The 19,158-nt window shown below is 45.6% G+C and overlaps 1 protein-coding gene across 1 annotated transcript in view; it reads right to left on the bottom strand.

The window, feature by feature from the left end:
- Window positions 1-9,306: 9,306 nt before the first annotated feature.
- The window catches only part of LOC141172729 (indolethylamine N-methyltransferase-like), a 266,556-nt gene continuing 256,704 nt past the window's right edge, over window positions 9,307-19,158 (bottom strand). Inside the window, exon 3 of the mRNA XM_073657200.1 lies at window positions 9,307-9,779. Within this exon, the coding sequence (XP_073513301.1) occupies window positions 9,356-9,779 (424 nt within the window). The 3' untranslated portion in view covers window positions 9,307-9,355. The remainder of the gene's footprint in view (window positions 9,780-19,158) is intronic.

Genomic DNA, 19,158 nt, shown 5'->3' with positions numbered 1-19,158 from the left:
CCGACCTCGTGTGAGAGCAGGCAACTCCCATGGGTTAATAGCCAAAGAGGACTGGCACGACTGTTGGGAAGATAGATGTGCACGGATGGTAGGCAGGTGGATGGAGCTGACTGACAGACAGGCTAGGCTTTCAGGCTGATTGGCGTGCACAGCTGATAGACAGGCTGGCGGGCACGGCTGATAGACAGGCTGGTGGGCATGACTGATAGACAGCACTGGGACCTAAGGGCTAGAGAGAGTGCTAGCACAAAAACTACAACATTGCACAGGCACCTCCATCTCGGAGGAGGTGCCTAAAATATTGGCTGTCCTCTGGCCATATTAGGACGGTGCGCACGGCCGCTTTAAGAAGCAGGGAGCGCGAGCACGCGTGCCCTAAGCACAGTGCCCGGGGATCTGCACGCCGTGCACGCACCCTGGGCACACACAGCGGGAGGAGCTGAGGATGTCGGAGCAGAGCTGCGGCGGTAAGGGGGTCGGCGTCTATGCCGGGCAGGAGGCAGTGACGCCGGCGCTACACTATCCTATGGCCAGAGTGGACATTGAAACGGCACACGGTATGGAGTCCCACGAGGTCGGCATTGTTCAGGACTTGTTGCACCCTATCATTATAGGCCTGGACTTTTGTTTATTTTGAGATCTGTGGGGGAAGGGTTCTAGGTTCTCCGGCTCAGATAGGAAACCAGTTAACCCTGATGAGGTATCACCACACCAAGAGTCAGGCAGGTTTCCCTTTTGTGTCCTTGTGGGGGATGAGGAGGTAGTGTCCCCTGAGTCTGACATTTTGGATTTAGGGGTGACCAGAGAGAATTTTGGGTCTGCCCAACATAGGGACCTAACTGTGAGGTAAGCCTTTAACAATGTCACGGTCATAAATGGGATTGCACAATAGCCAGGGACTGACACAAGGTTTCCCTTTTTTATGATAAGTGGAGAATTGTTTTACCGGGTCACAAAAGTGAGGGAGGAGCTGGTGGAACAGTTAATAGTGCCAGGTCCCTATAGATGGAAGGTGTTGGACATGGCCCATTCACATATCTTGGGGGACATCTAGGGGTGGAAAAAATGCAGGAAAGGATCGTGTAGAGGTTCTATTGGCCTGAGTGCCACCAGGAAATATTAAAGTATTGCACTTCCTGCCCTACTTGTCAGTTAACCGCCCCCAACTCTTACTTACAAAGTCCCTTCATGCCATTATCCATTATTGAAGTGCATTCAAGAAAATTGCCATGAACTTGGTCGGTCCCCTGGTTAAATCTGCTCGTGGGCATCAATATATATTGGTTATTCTGGACTATGCCACAAGCTATCCTGAAGCAATTCCTCTGAGAGATTCCTTCGCAAAGAGTATAGCCCGTGAATTGGTCCACGTTTTTTCCCGGACAGGTTTACCAAAGGAGATCCGGACCGACCAGGGAACACCTTTCATGAGTAAGGTTATGAGGGAGTTATTCAAATTCCTGCAAATCTCCAAGCTGAAGACTTCAGTGTACCATCCTCAGACAGATGGCCTTTTGGAAAGGTCTAACAAAACGCTGAAGAGTATGCTAAGGAAGGCCATAGAAAAGGACAGTGGAGACTGGGACAATCTCTTACCGTATCTGCTGTTCTCGATCCGTGAGGTTCCACAAGCCTCTACGGGGTTCTCGCCATTCGAACTCCTGTAAGGCCGACATCTGTGGGGTCGAATTGATGTAGCAAAGGAAACCTGGGAAGTCGAAGTCACACCCCACAGGAGAGTCATCAAGCATGTCACCCTGATGCAGGAGAGGATTGTGAAGGTGATGCTCATCGTAAAAGAACATCTCTACCAGGCACAAGAGGTGCAGGCCAGGGTCTACAACTGCTCATCCAGAGTGTGGCAATTCAATCCTGTTGACAGAGTTCTCGTTTTGATTCCTATCATGGAAAGCAAGTTCTTGGTCAAGTGGTAAGGACCATATGAGGTGGTGGAAAAAGTTGGTGAAGTGAATTATAAGGTTCATCAACCGGGACGACGTAAGCCATAGCAGATATACCACGTCAACCTCATTAAGCCGTGGCAAGACAGAGAGGCAGTGGAACCTCCAAGCTTGCTGGTCAAACCAGAAGGTGGAGTTGGAGGGGTCTCAATAGCAGAGACGCTAACGAAGGCCCAAAAACAGCAGTGTCGGGAGTTGCTGCAGAGAAACAGGGATCTGTTATCGGAATTGCCGGGCTTCACAAGGGTCATACAACATGAGGTCTTGATGGAGCCACATGTGCGGGTGAACTTGAAGCCCTATCAGATACCTGAGGCCCGAGAAGAGATGATCTTCAAAGAGGTGGCTCATGTGCTGAAGCTTGGTGTCATTGAAAAATCCAAGAGCGGTTGGTTGAGCCCGATTGTTTTGGTACCAAAGCCCAATGGTGTGTGGAGATTCTGCAACGACTATTGGAAGTTGAATAAGGTCTCCAAATTCAACACATATCCCATCACACGCATTGATGAGCTGATCGAGAGACTTGGGCCTGCAAGGTACATAATCACCTTAGATTTGACGAAGAGATATTGGCAGATCCCCATGGCACAGGGAGCCAAGGAGAAGACTGTGTTTTCTATGCCTGATAGATGCTTCCAGTATGTCCGGATGCCATGTGGACTGCAGGGGGGCCCTGCAACCTTCCAGAGAGCCATGGATCTAGTCATTATGTCCCAAAAGAAATATGCCACATGATACCTGAACGATATTGCTATCTTCAGCCCAGACTGAGAGAGAAAGAAAGAATTCGTACTCCAAATGGACGCCTCAGATGTCAGTTTGCGAGCAGTCCTTTCCCAGGATACACAGGGGGAGGAGCACCCTATTCTCTACCTAAGTATGAAATTCTCATCATGTGAGAGGAATTTGAGAAGGAATGCTTGGCCATAAAGTGGGCGGTGGACACGTTATGGTACTATCTGTTAGGACCTAAGTTTAGATTGGTATCCAACCATGCCTCACTCAGGTGGATGAGGGAAACGAAGGGTAAAAATGCTAGGGTCGCTCACTGGTTCTTGGCCATACAGGATTTCAACTTCCATGTAGAACACAGAGCAGGGAAGCTACATAGTAATGCCAATGCCTCCTCGAGAATCCCCTGTCTAGTGTTAGAAGGTGCCGAGCCCCACGGCTTTAGGCAGAGTGGGGAGGTATGTAAGGTGGTTAATAGTTGCATAGTCGATGGGAGGTATGTGTCACAGAGATGGCTGTCCTCTGTGATGTAACCCGGAGTGTTGTTTCTTTAGTGCATGAAAGCACTAAGAGGTTCGTTTGGTGCACCTGGGACAGGGTTATGGGTAGCTCAGAGAGTTGAGCCGGTCTAGCTACCCACATACCTCACCTCTGGGTGTGGTTATCAGCCTATAAAATGAAGCCTGTTGTTTGGCACATGGTCTGTGTGTCTGGAGGGAGAAGGACTCCTGTGTGTGGTTGTCTCCAGACTGAGCAGTGTACTGGCTGCCTGCCAGCCTGTGTGACCACAGTGCTGGCTGACCAAGGTCTTTTCTAAACAGACTGTTTTCTTTGTTTTTGCATGCACTAAAAGTTGTTTTGTTTGCACTTTGTTTTTGATCAGTTTATGAAGTCAATAAAGCGTTATGGATACTTAAAGGAACATGCCTCCTGTTTGCCTCCCATCGCACCCGAGTGAATACGATCCCTACAATATATATGTGCTTTGAGTATACATGTGTGTATGTGCTCTGTGTATACATATTGTGTGTGTATGTGCTTGTTGTATACATGCTTGTGTGGCGCCCCTGAGGGTTCAGTCGCCACAGAGGTACTGCCTCCGTGGTGCCTCACTCTCTGGTAAGGAAAGGGTACAGCCCGGAACCCCAACACCTGCATCCAACACTACACTGCTCCAGGCCGGCTGGAAGGGCAAGATGCACTGTGTTCTGCTGAGCCCTGTCCCTGGCTGGAGTGGGGGGAACCAGAGTGAGGGGGAACCAAGTAGTGGGCGTGGGTGGAGGAAGCAGTTTAGGGGAGCATTTTGTTAGGAGTATAAATAGGGAATCCATCTTAGTTAGAGAGAGAAGTTGGAGAGAGTGTAAAGTAGTGAGTCAGAGAGGAGCAGGTGCTCTACAGGAGCTCTGCTCCAGAGTTGGCCTAGGAAATGAAGAGGCCCAGCGGAGGAGAGAAGAGGAGGGGAGCAGAGGAGGAAGGCTCCGGTAGCTGAAGGGGTCCCAGGGGTACGGAAGGAGCAGGAAGCCACCCGTACGCCCTAATCTGTCAAGTGTCAGAGAAACCAGGCCGCAAGAAGGGAACCGGTCCCTGGGCTAGTCGTGTCGCTTCAAGCCTCGGCTACGAAACCGGAGGCTTCTGACTTTTATGGTGCAGTTGCCACACTCACATTCTAGCAGCCAAGAAAGGTAGCCGAGTAGGACCAGGGAACTCCAGGTGTCCCTGAAGGATCCGAGGACGGCATCTTGGGGCTCAGTTTGTGAGGCGCAGGGCAGGAGGGAGAGAACCAGCGCGGAAAGTCGGCTGAGGAAAGGAACATATAGAAAGGAGGTCTCAATAAGTACTCTCGAACTGCTGGAGGGACTTCTGAACCCCTGCTTGGTGAACTCAGCGCGGCGCGGGAAGCGGTAACCTGTACAGTGTACCTGAGGAACTTGTCAACAGTGAGTAAAAATCAGAGGAAGGCACTTGACTGTCTCTGTCGGTTATTGCTGCTGCGCCATCATCCCTCCTACACCACAATGCCCTGTATCCCATCCATCTACCCTGCCCCGGGGCCTCGCTCTGCCTGTGGGGAGCAGAAACATCCCAGCTGCCATCCCATCACCCCCGGAGGTCTGCAGCAGCTCCGGTAACCATTACCGGAAACCACAGGTTGCGTCACGAGACAAACAAAAAACATTAAAACCCCTTTTAAAGAGTGACCCAGAGGACGGGCCCGGGAGCCGACTGCCGTGACACCCCACAGAAAGTCAAGGCCCGAGTCTCCCCCATATATCCCCTCTGGGCGAGTCACTTGTCTTGTGTAAACTTCAGATGTGCTGTAGATAACACGACACTGTATGTTGACAGATTGATCTACTAGTGATAATTCTGTGCCTATCTTCTTCTTTGTCATCCTGTGTAAAGAGGCAGGGAAACAAGCGCTGAACAACTCTTGTTGACAACTCTTGTTTAATGTTCTGAACTCAGCACATGTAAGTGCATAGTAAATGTACGTTGTGTGGAAAATTGTCTGCCTCACACCACAAAAATGACAATATCTCAAGAAGAAAATAACAAATTACCAAATTTTGGCATCTAATGCTAAGTCATTTACAGATGAGTTACCATTTTTTTATGTTGAGTAGAAATCCTCAAACGTGACAACTTACAACCAAATGTGGTCTAGATAGACCGAGAAGGGGGCCCAATTTTGTATACTGTGCCTAATTGAATTGCCATGTCATTCACATGTTTGGGTGGAAAACCTCTAGCACAATCTACTAACTGGCATTTTTTCACATAAAATTACTGCGCCAGAATATATCAAAATATGGTGTTTGTTAATAGGTGGTACTAATATTTTATCAGACTGCTGTTTTGCACATTCATGGCTGATGACTGTCTTAAATTTTAATAAGACCACAACTGAAATTCAGTGACATTGAAGTTGCTGTAGTGGAAACATCCTGGTTGCTGTTTCAAATCGAATTTTCCACCTTAATTGAGTGAATCCAATTTCAGGAGATTTGCTTACATTTATTTTGCTTTGCTACATTTTCTCTGTGCATGTTAGGGTACTCAGCAGCAGTATAGTTTGAAACATGATGGACATGCAGGAAATATGTGACTTTGGAGTAAAAGTTGTAATGGCAGGGACTCTGCGTATAATTGTTATATCCATGTCTGAATCCATTCTTAGGCTGAGTTCACACGATGCGTTTTTCATGTGTTTCCGCGGCGTTTTTGCAGTTGCGTAAACGCCGCGGAAACGCATGAAAAACGCATGGTAGAAGGGCAGCAATGTTCCCCAATGGAAATCCGCATGTGCTGTGCCCATGATGCGGATTTTTCCGCAGCGTAAACGCTGCGGTCAAAAATCCGCAGCATGTCAATTAATTTTGCGGAAACGCTGCTCTTTTGCCGCTATTGACTTGCATTAGACCGCATGGCATCCGCATCACTGTATATGTTGATGCGCTTTTCATGCGGTCTAATGTGCGGATGGTACCCGGGTGTGGATGAGAGAACTCTCATCCAGACCCAGGTACCATTAAAAAAAAAAGAATAAAATAAAAAATATATATATTCTCACCTTCTGACGGCCCGCGCTGCGTCCTGCCGGCTTCCCGGGCACTTCGCGGTTGAATGAAGAACGACCTTCGCTGACGTCAGAGTCATGTGACGGGTCACGTGACGCTGACGTCGGAAGGTCCTAAAGTCTTCACTGCCGGCAGCCGGACCGATGAAGCAGGACACCGGGGGCCATCAGAGGGTAAAGTATATATTTATTTTTTATTTTTTGACATCACACACTATATAAATCCATGCCGGTTGCATGGATTTATATAGTGTGAAGTTGACAAGCACTTTCCAAGTGATGCTAAAATCGCTTGGGAAGCGCTTGTCAACCCGCATGTGGAAATGAAAGTGAAGACCGCTTCATTTCCGCATGTCCCTGGCAGGAAACCGCATGTACAATCCGCATGCGTTTTTTCCTGCCAGAGAGATGCAGAAACGCTCAGGAAAAAATCCTGAGCATTTCTGCATCGTGTGCACATACCCTTACTCCCTCTGCTCATTAGGAATCACAGTTCTTGCTATGTGGACAGCATTGGATGATGTAGTCATGGTCCATGGAAGCGCATGTACTTAGCCAGAACTTGTAGTGCCACCCAGCCTGGGAATCTGTGTGGTTTTGCTAAATAGTTAATTAGCAGTTGATATTATCTCTCTGCTGATTAAGCTTCCAACAATTTTCTGGGAGTTGCCATTTCTTTGTCCATTTGTCCATTGTCATTTGTACTTTGATTCTGCAGTCTGACTTAACTTTCATAGCCATTGCTAACTTTAGAACACCTTTGCCCTTTACTTGCCAAAACACTCTGACCATATCTCTATGATTTTGAACCAGCTGGATGATCTTGCTCTGCCAGCTCACTCCACCGGCCAACAACTATTCTGTGGACACAACCCAGTGGATCCTGTGTAAGTCTAGAGTCCTGTATGGAAGATAAAGATTAAAGAACAGGGTTCCTCTGGTACCTGCTAAGCAGAGTGACTAGAGAAAGTCAGCTGGTGGAAATCCCATTAAAAGCTGCACAGCCAGAATTCACAGCAACCTATTAAACAGGCAAGAGATGTCTGAGTGTGTAGGGCCAAGGCCAAGTAGTTCAGTATGGAACAAGAAGATTTTCAACTTTGATGTGGCAATGGAAACAATGACTTCTTTTATGCCATGATTTATTTTTTTACACTTTTGGAAGCAATTTCATGTGTATTGTTAGGGTAGAGGGTATGGTTTCTTTCCTACAGTAGGAGGACATTTAGAAATGTAATGCAGCAATGGCTTCTTTTTGCCATGAAAAACTGATCCCTTTATTGGTACCAGATTTAGGTTTGATGTTATACAATAATTATCCTGTGCAGTGTTGGGTCCCTTCCCAGCAGCTGAAGGACAGTAAGGACCTTGAAGAATCAATGGCACACATTTTTGCAGTTACCCATTGCTTGAGTATAGCCCTGTAAAGTTGCTCTACCAAGATGAGGTGATATCTTTGAAGTAGTCTACTAGCACTAATGGATATGGACTGTGAGGCTAAGTGCCCACGATGCAGAAATGCTCCGGATTTTTCCTGCCAGGTACAAGCGTTTGTCAAGCGTTTTTGCATGTATTTTCATATGTGAGTAATCAAGCACTTTTCCAAGCGATTTTTGCATCACTTGGAAAAGTGCTTGACAACTTGGTCACACTATATAAATCCAGTGTGACCAAGTTAATAGTTAAAAAAAGAATAAAAATGGAAAAAATAAAAAAAACATTATACTCACCTTCTGACATCGGCGGTCGCGTGACCTGTCAAATGACTAAATGACGTCATGGAAGGTCCTTTTACACCATCGTGAGCCACCGGGGAGCCAGGACGCACCGTACAGGAGACCGGGGGCCATCAGAAGGTGAGTATAATGTATATTTTTTATTTTAAATTCTTTTTTTTAACAGGTACAATGGTACCCGGGTCTGGATGAGAGTCTCCTCTTCTCCAGACCCGGGTACCATCCGCACATTGAATCGCTTAATATCTGCATGTGTACACGTAGTCATGCGGATATTAAGCGATTCAATGCAAGTCAATGGCAGCAATTACGCCGCGTTTCCACAAAAATAATGGACATGCTGCAGATTTTTCACAATGATAATCCGCAGTGGAAATTTCCGCAGCATGTGCACAGCACATGCGGATTATCATTGGGTACCATGGGGCACGTATTACCAAGTGGTTTTTAAGCGTTTTCGCTGCGGAAATTCCGCGGCAAAAATGCTTGAAAAATGCATAGTGGGCACACAGCCTGAGACTGTGAGATAGGGCACAGGACCAGTGCCTTTGCTGCGTTTTAAGATCAGACCATGGCATTGATATTCTGAAAAAATATATATTGTAACCAACAGTTAAAACTGAAGTTACATGGGTAATGTAATGCATTTTATACAATTTGTGAGGTTTAACCTAATGCTTTATTAAAGATCAACAGTTCAGACCATCAGTTTTCATTGATTGGCCCCCACTTTATGGCTCGAAAGGTTGCGAGTTGGCTATCAAAGGCAGATACCTGTCAAAAATGTAGTGTGATTTATTCTGATTTCAGTAAATGCTTATATCATGTGGTACAACATACTCAATATGATCAATGCTCATAAGTAGGGATGAGCAGACCTGTGAAAGTTCAGGTACTGGTACCCGACCCGAACTTTATTTCAAAGTTCGGTTCGGGTACCAGAACTTGAACCAGAATCCGAACACCATTGAAAACAATGGAGACCAGGACTTTTGAGCTGAAAAATCTCTCTCTAAAATTTTTATCAAGTAAGTGTGAAAATTCTATGCTACTAAAGTACAATAATAGTTAAGTAGGATATCTATCAACTTAAAACTTTAAAACTGTTTTATTGTGTGCAGTTATAATACTAAATATCTAACCCCTGCATGGCAAAAATGAGCGTGGATGGATCATCAGTATTTTGCATCTCATAAATGATATTACATGGTGCACAACACTTTTATAATAAAGAGAGAACAATTATATTTTTACACTTGTATCATGCACTAGACACAGATTAGGGATATTAAACGGATTTAAGATTTACATATAAAATTTGACATTGAGACTCATCTTGTGTCATAGACCTACGACTCTTTGTGAGCTGCAATGAATATCATGCTCTTATAATCAGTGTAGTCATTCACACCCGTTCTCTTTTTAACCTCACAGCGGTCAATGATAAAACCTTCTCCAGTCAGATCTTTCCTGGCAAAATCCTCATCATAATTGAAAGCATGGAACTTGTCTTTCCCAACTGTGAAATATGTTGCATCTAAAGCCCCAATTAATATAATGTGTCCTCCAGGTTTCAGCAATGAGGAGAACTTCCTGAGATATCTCATGTAATCATCTTGATTTTTGCAGATAAAATGTAGGAGCCCAAAACAGATGATACAATCTGCTGGTGGTAAGACGATTGGATCCATCATATTATCTTTCTCAAGGTCACATTTCACAACATGCTGAATGGCAAACCTCACTTTTCCTCCTTTATCCTCTAACAGATCACTGAAAGAAATGGAAAAAATGATGAAAGTGATTGTACCTTGGTCAACAATGAATAGGACGGCACTAGACCTCAGTGGTTAGCGCTGAATCATCAGCTTCCAATATTAGGAGAAAGACTTGAATTCAATCAAGACTGAAGCAGAAAGTTTTATGGCTATAAACTATTGTAGTTTCACATTATTTTTGGATAAAAATGTTTTCTTTCCTTCAAATGCATAAAAGTAGACATAAGTCTCCATTTTCCCAACTGAAAACAAAATAGTATTTAAATGTTTTCTTTTAATTTATTAGATGCTGGAAAAACTTTTTTACCAAATAGAATAGTTCAGCAAATTGCTCTTCATGGTACAGTGGGCCTCTGCAAAAAAACATTTACAATGGGTAAAATAAATATTTGATGCACTGTCGATTTTGCAAGTTTTCCCACCTACAGAGAATGGAGAGGTCTGTAATTTTTATCGTAAGTCACTTCACCTGTGAGAGATAGAACCTAAAAATAAAAACCAGAAAATCACATTGTATGACTTTTACATAATTAATTTTATTGCATGAAGTAAGTATTTGATCAACTACCAACCATCAAGAATTCTGGCTCTCACAGACCTGATAGTGTTTCTTTAAGAAGCCCTCCTACAGTGCACTCATTACCTGTATTAATTACACCTGTTTGAACTCATTACCTGTATAAAAGACACCTGTCTACACTCTCAATCAATCACACATCAAACTCTCCACCATGGTTAGGATCAAACTGTTGTCCAAGGACACCAGGGACAAAATTGTAACCCTGCACAAGGCTTGGATAGGCTACAGGACAATAGATAAGCAGCCTAGCCAGAAGTCAACAACTGTTGGCACAATTATTAGAAAATGGAAGAAACAAAAGATGACTGCCAATCTTCCTCCATCTGGTTCTCCATGCAGGATCTCATCTCGTGGGGTAAGGATGATTCTGAGAAAAGTCAGGAATCAGCCTAGAACTACCTAGGAGGACCTGGTCCATGACTTGACGAGAGCTGGAACCACAGTCTCAAGCATTATCGTTAGTAACACACTACGCCGTTATGGATTAAAATCCTGCAGGGCACAAGGTTCCCTTGCTCATGCCAGCACATGTCCAGGCCCATTTGAAGTTCACCAATGACCATATAGAAGATCCAGAGGAGGCATGAGAGAAGGTCATGTGGTCAGAAGAGACCAAAATAGAACTTTTTGGTATCAACTTCACTCGCCGTGTTTGGAGGAAGGGGAAAGATGAATACAACCCAAGAACACCATCCCAACCATGAAGAATCATATTTTGGGGGAGCTTTTCTGCAAAAGGTACAGGATGACTGCACTGTATTGAAGGGAGAATGGATGTGGTCATGTGTCACAAGTAGTGTTGAGCGATACCTTCCGATATCAGGAAATATCGTATCGGATTGGATCGGGCCGATACCCAAAAAGTATCGGATATCGCCGATTCCGATACCGGAAACCAATGCAAGTCAATGGGACACAAATATCGGAATGAAAATAAACCCTTTCTTTCCTTGCAGGTTAATTCTACATGAAGTAAAACAACTAAGAATAATGTAGAATGACATGAAAAGCCGGCAATTCATCAGCGGCATACACCGGTACCCGACAATTTACAACAGAAAGAATAGAGCTTCACACATAGATTAGATAGATAGAAACATGTCAGTCACATATATATGAAGTACAGTGACAGTGTTGCTTACTGTACTTGTCATTCAGTGTAAAGGATTTATTAAAAAAAATATTAGTGTTTTCGTGCACCGTCTCTTTAAAAAAGCCGGCCGGCAATTCAGCAGCGGTACCCGACAATTTATAACAGACAGAATAGAGCTTCACACATAGATTAGATAGATAGAAACATGTCAGTCACATATATAAGAAGTACAGTGACAGTGTTGCTTACAGAACTTGTCATTTAGTGTAAAGGATTTATTAAAAAAAATATTAGTGTTTTCGTGCACCGTCTCTTTAAAAAAGCCGGCCGGCAATTCAGCATCTGTACCCGACAATTTATAACAGACAGAATAGAGAATCACACATAGATTAGATAGATAGAAACATGTCAGTCACATATATATGAAGTACAGTGACAGTGTTGCTTACTGTACTTGTCATTTAGTGTAAAGGATTTATTAAAAAAAATATTAGTGTTTTCGTGCACCGTCTCTTTAAAAAAGCCGGCCGGCAATTCAGCAGCGGTACCCGACAATTTATAACAGACAGAATAGAGAATCACACATAGATTAGATAGATAGAAACATGTCAGTCACATATATATGAAGTACAGTGACAGTGTTGCTTACTGTACTTGTCATTTAGTGTAAAGGATTTATTTAAAAAAATATTAGTGTTTTCGTGCACCGTCTCTTTAAAAAAGCCGGCCGGCAATTCAGCAGCGGTACCCGATAATTTATAACAGAAAGAATAGAGCTTCACACATAGATTAGATAGATAGAAACATGTCAGTCACATATATATGAAGTACAGTGACAGTGTTGCTTACTGTACTTGTCATTTAGTGTAAAGGATTTATTTAAAAAAATAATAGTGTTTTCATGCACCGTCTCTTTAAGAAAGCCGGCCGGCAATTCAGCATCTGTACCCGACAATTTAGAATAGAAGGAATAGAGAATCACACATAGATTAGATAGATAGAAAAATGTCAGTCACATATATATGAAGTACAGTGACAGTGTTGATTACTGTACTTGTCATTTAGTGTTAAAATAAAGGATTTATTTAAAAAAAAATTGGCGTGGGGTTCCCCTTAATTTTAGGCTCTAGCGGAGGTTAAGCAGACAGCTGGGGCAAATGTTTGAAGCCTGGGAAGGGGGTAATACCCACGGAGCTTCCCAGGCTACTAATATCAGCCCCCAGCTGAATACCTAGCCTTTGCTAGCTATTAAAATGGGGGAACCCCCCCAAAAAAATAACGTGGGGTCCCCCCTAATTTAATAGCTAGCACAGGCTAGGCAGACAGCTGGGGGCTGATATTAATAGCCCAGGAAGGGTGCCATGAATATTGGCCCCCTCCCAGGCTAGAAACACCAGCCGTCAGCCGCCCCAGAAATGGCGCATCCATAGGATGCGCCAATTCTGGCACTTAGCCTCGCTCTTCCACGCTGCCCTGGTGCGGTGGCAGGGGGTAATAGGGTTGGGGTTGATGTCAGCTTATAATGCCAGCTGACATCAAGCCCAGGTTAGTAATGGAGAGGCGTCTATAAGACACCCCCATTACTAACCCCATAGTCAAAGTTAAAAGAAAACACAAACACCCAGAGTAAAGTCCTTTAATTGAAATAAAGACACATTTCTTTATTGTTCTAAATTAAACCATACTTACCATCACGCCCATTCCAGCTGAAGCCAACGATCTCCTGCAATAAAAGAAAAATAATAAAGCAACCTCATCCTTACCTTTCGATGGTTCCCAGGACAGCTCCAGCTCTGCTACATCGAGATGACAGGCTGGACCGCAGCAGAACGCTGCCATCCAGCCTGTCATCCCGCAGACACTGAGAAGCGCAGGCATGCTTGCGCTCCTCAGTGTCTCTCTGTGACGTCATCCAGATGAGCCGAGTTCATGTCCAATGAACTCAGCTCACCTCATGCACGTCACTGACAGCGTGGGAAAATTCTCCTGCACTCAGCGCTTCAGCGTGAGAATTCTCCCACGCTGTCAGTGACATACATGAGGTGAGGTCATGTCCAATGAACTCAGCTCACCTCATGCACGTCACTGACAGCGTGGGAAAATTCTCACGCTGAAGTGCTGAGTGCAGGAGAATTTTCCCACGCTGTCAGTGACGTACATGAGGTGAGCTGAGTTCATTGGACATGACCTCGGCTCATCTGGATGCCGTCACAGCCAGACACTGAGGAGTGGAAGTATGCCTGCGCTTCTCAGTGTCTGCGGGATGACAGGCTGGATGGCAGCGTTCTGCTGCGGTGCAGCCTGTCATCTCGATGTAGCAGAGCTGAAGCTGTCGTGGGAGCCATGGAAAGGTAAGGATGATGTTGCTTTATTATTTTACTTTTATTGCAGGAGATCGTTGGCTTCAGCTGGAATGGGCGTGGTGGTAAGTATGGTTTAATTTAGAACAATAAAGAATTGTGTGTTTATTTCAATTAAAGGACTTTTTTCTGGGTGTTGTGTTTTTTTAAATACTTTACTAGAAATTCATGGTGGTCATGTCTAATATTGGCGTGACCCCATGAATTTTGGGCTTAGGGCCAGCTGATAATGCCAAGCTGGCCTTAACCCCTTTATTACCCAGTGAGCCACCGCACCAGGGCCCTGGATGAGTTGGGTACAGTGCCAGAAGATGGCGCTTCTATGAACGCGCCATTTTCTGGGGCGGCTGCGGGCTGCAATTTGCAGCGGGGGTGGCCCAGAAAGCTTGGGTCTCCCTGCGCTGCGGATTCCAGCCCCCAGCTGCCTAGTTGTATCTGGCTGGGCACAAAAATAGGGCGAAGCCCCACGCATTTTTTTTTAAATTATTTCATGAAATTCATGGAATAATTAAGAAAAAAAGGGCTTCCCTATATTGTTGTGTCCAACCAGGTACAAATAGGCAGCTGGTGGTTGGGGGCAGCCCATTCCTGCCTGCTGTACCTGGCTGGACACAAATATAGTGCGAAGCCCCACGTCAATTTTTTTTTAATTATTTCATGAAATAATTTTTTTAAAAAAGGCCTTCCCTATATTGTTGTGTCCGGCCAGGTACAAATAGGCAGCTGGTGGTTGGGGGCAGCCTGTTCCTGCCTGCTGTACCTGGCTGGACACAAATATAGGGCGAAGCCCCACGTCAATTTTTTTTAAAATAAATCCTTTATTTTAACACTAAATGACATTTGAGGAGTTAATAAAGATGCAATCCCTAAATTATTATTTATTTTTTAATTAATTTTTCCCAAAACTTTTGACGTGGGCTTCGCCATATTTTTGTATGCCAGCCAGGTACAGCATCCAGCTTCTATGAACGCGCCATTTTCCGGGGTGGCTGCGGACTGCAATTTTCAGCGGGGGGGGGGGGGCAGAAAGCTTGGGCCTCCCTGCGCTGCAGATTCCATCCCCCAGCTGCCTAGTTGTACCTGGCTGGACACAAAAATAGGGAGAAGCTTCACGTATTTTTTTTTTTTAATTATTTCATGAAATTCATGAAATAATTAAGATAAAAAGGGCTTCCCTATATTGTTGTGTCCAACCAGGTACAAATAGGCAGCTGGTGGTTGGGGGCAGCCCGTTCCTGCCTGCTGTACCTGGCTGGACACAAATATAGTGCGAAGCCCCACTTAAATTTTTTTTAAATCATTTCAGGAAATTCATGAAATAATTAAAAAAAATTGATGTGGGGCTTCGCCCTATATTTGTGTCCAGTCAGGTACAGCAGGCAGGAACGGGCTGCCCCCAACCACCAGCTGCCTATTTGTACCTAGCCGGACACAACAATATAGGGAAGCCCTTTTTTTCTTAATTATTCCATGAATTTCATGAATTTAAAAAAAAAAAACGTGGAGCTTCGCCCTATTTTTGTGTCCAGCCAGGTACAACTAGGCAGCTGGGGGCTGGAATCTGCAGCGCAGGGAGGCCCAAGCTTTCTGGGCCCCACCCGCTGCAAATTGCAGTCCGCAGCCGCCCCGGAAAATGGCGCGTTCATAGAAGCGCCATCTTCTGGCGCTGTACCCAACTCATCCAGGGCCCTGGTGCGGTGGCTCACTGGGTAATAAAGGGGTTAAGGCCAGCTTGGCATTATCAGCTGGCCCTAAGCCCGAAATTCATGGGGTCACGCCAATATTAGACATGACCACCATGAATTTCTAGTAAAGTATTTAAAAAAAACACAAACACCCAGAAAAAAGTCCTTTAATTGAAATAAACACACAATTCTTTATTGTTCTAAATTAAACCATACTTACCATCACGCCCATTCCAGCTGAAGCCAACGATCTCCTGCAATAAAAGAAAAATAATAAAGCAACCTCATCCTTACCTTTCCATGGCTCCCACGACGGCTCCAGCTCTGCTACATCGAGATGACAGGCTGGACCGCAGCAGAACGCTGCCATCCAGCCTGTCATCCCGCAGACACTGAGAAGCGCAGGCATACTTCCACTCCTCAGTGTCTGGCTGTGACGGCATCCAGATGAGCCGACAATGAACTCGGCTCACCTCATGTACGTCACTGACAGCGTGGGAGAATTCTCCTGCACTCAGCGCTTCAGCGTGAGAATTTTCCCACGCTGTCAGTGACGTGCATGAGGTGAGGTCATGTCCAATGAACTCGGCGCACCTCATGCACGTCACTGACAGCGTGGGAGAATTCTCACGCTGAAGCGCTGAGTGCAGGAGAATTTTCCCACGCTGTCAGTGACGTGCATGAGGTGAGCTGAGTTCATTGGACATGACCTCGGCTCATCTGGATGATGTCACAGAGAGACACTGAGGAGCGCAAGCATGCCTGCGCTTCTCAGTGTCCGCGGGATGACAGGCTGGATGGCAGCGTTCTGCTGCGGTCCAGCCTGTCATCTCGATGTACCAGAGCTGAAGCTGTCCTGGGAACCATGGAAAGGTAAGGATGAGGTTGCTTTATTATTTTACTTTTATTGCAGGAGATCGTTGGCTTCAGCTGGAATGGGCGTGGCGGTAAGTATGGTTTAATTTAGAACAATAAAGAATTGTGTCTTTATTTCAATTAAAGGACTTTTTTCTGGGTGTTTGTGTTTTTTTTAAATACTTTACTAGAAATTCATGGCGGTCATGTCTAATATTGGCGTGACCCCATGAATTTCGGGCTTAGGGCCAGCTGATAATGCCAAGCTGGCCTTAACCCCTTTATTACCCAGTGAGCCACCGCACCAGGGCCCTGGATGAGTTGGGTACAGCGCCAGAAGATGGCGCTTCTATGAACGCACCATTTTCCGGGGCAGCTGCGGACTGCAATTTGCAGCGGGTGGGGCCCAGAAAGCTTGGGTCTCCCTGCGCTGCAGATTCCAGCCCCCAGCTGCCTAGTTGCACCTGGCTGGACACAAAAATAGGGCGAAGCGCCACACATTTTTTTTTTTAATTATTTCATGAAATTCATGGAATAATTAAGAAAAAAAGGGCTTCCCTATATTGTTGTGTCCGGCTAGGTACAAATAGGCAGCTGGTGGTTGGGGGCAGCCCGTTCCTGCCTGCTGTACCTGGCTGGACACAAATATAGGGCGAAGCCCCACATAATTTTTTTTTAATTATTTCATGAATTTCCTGAAATAATTAAAAAAAAATTGACGTGGGGCTTCACACTATATTTGTGTCCAGCCAGGTACAGCAGGCAGGAACGGGCTGCCCCCAACCACCAGCTGCCTATTTGTACCTGGCCAGACACAACAATATAGGGAAGCCCTTTTTTTCTTAATTATTCCATGAATTTCATGAAATAATTAAAAAAAAAAAAACGTGGAGCTTCTCCCTATTTTTGTGTCCAGCCAGGTACAACTAGGCAGCTGGGGGACGGAATCTGCAGCGCAGGGAGGCCCAAGCTTTCTGCCCCCCCCCCCGCTGAAAATTGCAGTCCGCGGCCGCCCCGGAAAATGGCGCGTTCATAGAAGCTGGATGCTGTACCTGGCTGGCATACAAAAATATGGCGAAGCCCACGTCAAAAGTTTTGGGAAAAATTTATTAAAAAATAAATAATAATTTAGGGACTGCATCTTTATTAAGTCCTCAAATGTCATTTAGTGTTAAAATAAAGGATTTATTTAAAAAAAAAATGGCGTGGGATCCCCCATAATTTTAGTCTCTAGCGGAGGTTGAGCAGACGGCTGGGGCAGATGTTTGAAGCCTGGGAAGGGGGTAAAACCCACGGAGCTTCCCAGGCTACTAATATCAGCCCCCAGCTGAATACCTAGCCTTTACTAGCTATTAAAATGGGGGACCCCCCCAAAAAAAATGACGTGGGGTCCCCCCTATTTTAATAGCTAGCAAAGGCTAGGCAGACAGCTGGGGGCTGATATTAATAGCTCAGGAAGGGTGCCATAAATATTGGCCCCCTCCCAGGCTAGAAACACCAGCCGTCAGCCGCCCCAGAAATGGCGCATCCATAGGATGCGCCAATTCTGGCACTTAGCCTCGCTCTTCCACGCTGCCCTGGTGCGGTGGCAGGGGGTAATAGTGGTGGGGTTCATGTCAGCGCCAGCTGCCATGAAGCCCAGGTTAGTAATGATGGCCGTCTATATGACACCCCCATTACTAACCTACAAAGTGTTAAAAAGAAAAAACACACTACACCCAGAAAAAAATAATTTATTTGAAATAAAACACCATTTTATTTAATTCTTAGTTTACTAAAAAAAAAATAGTTACCTGTCCACGTTCCTGCGCTGATCTCCCATGCACAGCTGTCACATCTGGAGAAGGTGACAGCTGTGCATGGCTGCTGTAAGCTCACGCTGCCGGGAACACGTCTGCTCCCGGCAGCGGGAGCCACTGACTGAGGTCACCGGAGTGCATTCAGGCAGCGCAGCTCCGGAGACCTCCTTTACGGCAGTGCTGTACCGTGGGAATTTCTCACGATACAGCAGTGCCGTAAAGGAGCTAACCGGAGCAGCGCTGCCTGAACTCCGGTGAACCCTTACGGCCCCGTCATTCTAGCGACGGCAGCGGTTCAGAGCGGTCACATTCTATGTGGCTGCTCTGAACTGGAGATCTTCGTGGGACACTCGTGGACTGCTACGGAGGGGTAAGGATAAGGTTGTGGTTTATTATTTTATATTTTATTACAGGAGATCGATGGCTTCGGGGAATTAGGTGTCTAGGTGAGTATAGGTGTAGTTTTTTATTTTTTACTTTATTTTAGGTGGCGATCGGCGGGGACAGGTAATGTATGAACTAATTTCTTTTAGGTAACCACTGGCCACCAATGACATGTATTTAACATTTATTGGGGACACAGTAGGGCAATTTAAATAGCAGGATCACGCTGATGGGAACTACTGCTCCCATCGAGCTGATCCTGCTGGCACGAGTGGACTGGGGACAGACATAGGCCGATGGGAGTAGTAGTGTCACATCGGCCTATGTCTGCCTGCACGCACAGACACCCCGCACACACACCCGCACACACACACCCGCACACACACACCCCGCACACACACACCCCGCACACACACACACCCCGCACACACACCCCGCACACACTAATCATGATGGGTCTGGGAGGAGTGGCTGACCTGTGCGGCCGTGGGAAAGTTCATGTGAGTTCATGCAGTCAAGCATGAACTCACATGAACCCTCTGAGGGCACCGCGGCTACTTCAAATGAACAGCTGATCGGCATCACCTGATACCTCAGCTGTTCATTTGAAATAACCGG

The sequence above is a fragment of the Phyllobates terribilis genome, unplaced genomic scaffold (assembly GCF_046119375.1).
Source record: "Phyllobates terribilis strain yellow unplaced genomic scaffold, ASM4611937v1 Scaffold_12__6_contigs__length_324123572, whole genome shotgun sequence".
Lineage (NCBI taxonomy): Eukaryota > Metazoa > Chordata > Amphibia > Anura > Dendrobatidae > Phyllobates > Phyllobates terribilis.
This window is presented reverse-complemented; position numbering and strand designations above follow the sequence as displayed.